Source organism: Guillardia theta, assembly GCF_000315625.1.
Source record: "Guillardia theta CCMP2712 unplaced genomic scaffold GUITHscaffold_17, whole genome shotgun sequence".
NCBI lineage: Eukaryota > Cryptophyceae > Pyrenomonadales > Geminigeraceae > Guillardia > Guillardia theta.
The window spans coordinates 164,244-167,443 of NW_005434657.1; the positions used below are offsets into that span (position 1 = coordinate 164,244).

Sequence of the window (3,200 nt, forward strand, 5' to 3'; positions counted from 1 at the left end):
AAAAGAGAAAATGTCGAAGCCGGTGTGCATTGATATGGAGAGGAAAGGACGGGAGGTGGGAGTGGGGCAGGCTGAAGGAGGAGGAGGAGGAGGAGGAGGAGGAGGAGGAGGAGGAGGCTCCACCTGTTGACTTCCAGGCCGGAGTTCATGTCCCAGAAGCGGACGGATGCGTCCTTGCTGCCGGAGATGACGAGGTTTCCCTGGGAGCTGTAGGCCAGGCAGGTGACGCTGCCCTCGTGCCCGCGGAAGGAGCGGACGGGCTGGGTCCTGTCAACTGTCCACAAGCGAACCTGCGTGAGAAGGATGAGGATCAAGATGAGAAGGTGAGCAATGAGATGAACGGGTGGGGGTGGGGGAGGTGGAGGTGGAGGAGGAGGAGTGTGCTAGAACGAGGCGGAGGAAGGGCGAGAGGAGTGATTGGAATAGAGGAAATTGCAAGGAGTGAGAGGAGGGATGGAGGAGGGCGAGACTGACATAGTGGTCGTATCCGCCCGAAACAACGATTCTCGGCTCCTCCGGATGGCAGGCGACAGCGTAGACGTCTCCCTTGTGCGAGACGAGGGTCTCGGAGGGATCGCAATCATAACTGCAAGCAGATGAGAGGACAGCGACACAGGAAAGGGGAGGAAGAGGAGGGAGAGGAGGGAGGGGAGGGAGAGGAAGGAGAGGAAAGGGAAGAGGATGAGGAGACAGGAGGGCACAAGAGGAAGGGAAAGGAGGGAGAGGTGGGGGCAGGAGGAGAGGAAAGGGAGGGGGGGGGGGGGGTCGAGTGCGCTCTTGACCTTCTCCCTTGATGCCATGTCCTCATCTCCGAAGGTCGTCGGGTTGTTGAAGAGTTCCCAGCACTGAGCAGCTCAAGTTTCTGCTCGACATTCCAGACCTTGACCGTCGAGTCGCCTGCGATTCGTCGCCGTCAGACGCTCGCACAAGAGCAAAGTGAATGAGTCAAGCATGTTGTGAAGACATGTGACGAGGGTGGTGGTGGTGATGATGATGATGACGACGACGACGACGACGACGACGACGACAATGATGATATTAATGAAGATGAAGATGAAGATGAAGATGATGCAGAGAAGGAGGAGGAGAATGATTGAGTGTAATCTTTGCTCTCACCCGATGCGCTGCAGATGATGTTTCCGCTAGATGCGATGGAGATGTCCCAGATGCGAGAAGTGTGTCCGCGGAGGAGGAGGGAAGTTGAAACTCCTCCATGAGGCTCCGCAATGTTCCAAACCCTGACAATGCGAGTCAGTCGGGGATTGAGATCTTGGGGGGGGGGGAGAACGTGGAGAGAGGAAGGAAGTTGAGGAGAGGGGAGAGGAAGTCATTGAAAGGGAAACCTCGCAGTAAAGAGACATGAAGTAGAGGAGAGGAGAGGAGAGGAGAGGAGAGGAGAGGAGAGGAGGAGGAGAAGAGAATCTGTGTTTGAGGCACCTCAAAGTCTGATCGCTTGACCCTGAGACAAGATAATTCCTGTCAGCTCCCATGAAGGCGACACACTTGACGTTGGACGTGTGGCCCTTGTACTCGTGCTTGACTGCATTAGGCAGGACGAAACACTCGTAGTCGCGGAGGAGGGTCGTGATGGGGGGTCGAATCTGCGGGAGGGAGGACGGGAGGCGGTGTGCCAGTCAAGAGACAGGCAGGTGAGGGCAGACATATCAAGATCTTTCACCTTGGGCTGATAATGCGACGTGCTGATCTGAAACTCGACAGCCTGCTCTAGCAGTTTCCGCATGCGGCCATGCGGCACCTGAAAGCAATGTGAGGAGGAAGAGGAGGTCAACGCGGAGGAGGAAGAAAGGGAAAGAGATTCAGGAGTGGGAGTGAAGCGAACAAGTGAAACGGGGGGAGTAGGAGGAACCAGACAAGAAGGAACAAGAAAAGGAGGAGGAGGAGTAAAACGAGAAGTAAGATGGCAGGCTCAAAAACCTCTGCAATTAGATCCGACCCAGTGTCTGTTCCCTCGGAGTCGGCGAGCAGCGAGTTGAACATGGAGGCAAGCCTCATCCTAGCCGCCGCGATCCCCTCCCAGTCCTTGTCCACGTCTGCGATTGACTTGCAGGTCAGCAGGTAGCACAGGTCCTTGAACTCCTCCGGGTTGGCCCGCTGCTTCTCAAACGGCTTCAGCTTCTTCGTCAGGTACGTGAAAGCCTTCTGGTACTCCTGGCGGTCGACCAGTTCCAGGTACTGCTGCTTGTAGACGCAGTACAGAAAGTTCTTCATGCTCTTGATGCTGCTCTTGTTGCAGAACTTCTCCACCTCCGCCCACTCCCCCTCAATGATGGCCTTCTTCACCTTCTTGCTCCAAGTGCGCCACTCCTGCTCTGCCCTCTTACCCTCTGCCCTCCGCATGTTCGCTTCATCCATCAGCATCATGGAAGACGTCGAGTATCCTTCTCCCTGCAGGTACGCAGCAATCATGCGGAGAACCTCGTCCTTGATCGACGGGTTCTCCCAATCTATCACCGCCCTCCCGCAGCTCGACTCTACCGAACTGACGGCCCCCCCGACGTAAGTGGCGTTGGCAGCCTGCTCCCGGATGAAATTCACAGCGTCCATGACCTCACGAGTGCCCTCGGACCTTGTCGCCTCCTCCCCTGCCGACGACATCTTCTTGCAGAAACTATTCCCCACTCAACCCAACCTCCTCCTATGAGACCGCTTGCTCTCTCGCAGACATGTCATCTGGAAGGCACTCCGTGTCCCTTTCCCCGGCCTGTCAGCGCTGTCCTTCCCTCCTTGACGAGTCCTTCCCTCCTTGATGAGTCCTTCCCTCCTCCTCGCTCTCTCCTCGGCTCCCAGTCCTTGCCTCCTCCTCGCTCTCTCCTCGGCTCCCAGTCCTTCCCTCCTCCTCGCTCTCTCCTCTGCTTGCCCTTGGGCTTCACTGCCGCCTCTTCATCCTCCTCCCTCCACCATGCTGCCTTCTCCTGCGACTTCTCCGCCCCGCATGAGCGATGAGGGGGATGAGGGGGGGGGGGGGGTCTCAAATGCTCCATCGCTGGGGAATGAAACTTCCACCACAAGACAACACTGAAGATCGCCAGAGACAATCCAAACCATGCTGATACCGTTGAAGAATAAAACTTGACAAAAGTCGTGATGCCAACGTTGATGACAAAGAATGGGATGGAGACCGCGAACAGGTTCAGGACCTGGATGTAGCGTTTCTCATGCCGCACCTGCAGCAAGGATCA

General features: G+C 56.6%; 1 protein-coding gene across 1 annotated transcript in view; it reads right to left on the reverse strand.

Moving 5' to 3' along the window:
• GUITHDRAFT_104521 (hypothetical protein) overlaps positions 1-2,616 on the reverse strand; it is a gene marked incomplete at both ends in the record, with an annotated part of 3,663 nt that extends 1,047 nt beyond the window's left edge. The window contains 7 exons of the mRNA XM_005836482.1: positions 124-290; positions 475-586; positions 783-897; positions 1,117-1,238; positions 1,438-1,601; positions 1,679-1,756; positions 1,936-2,616. Coding sequence (XP_005836539.1) covers positions 124-290; positions 475-586; positions 783-897; positions 1,117-1,238; positions 1,438-1,601; positions 1,679-1,756; positions 1,936-2,616 — 1,439 coding nt within the window. The remainder of the gene's footprint in view (positions 1-123; positions 291-474; positions 587-782; positions 898-1,116; positions 1,239-1,437; positions 1,602-1,678; positions 1,757-1,935) is intronic.
• Positions 2,617-3,200: the final 584 nt, after the last annotated feature.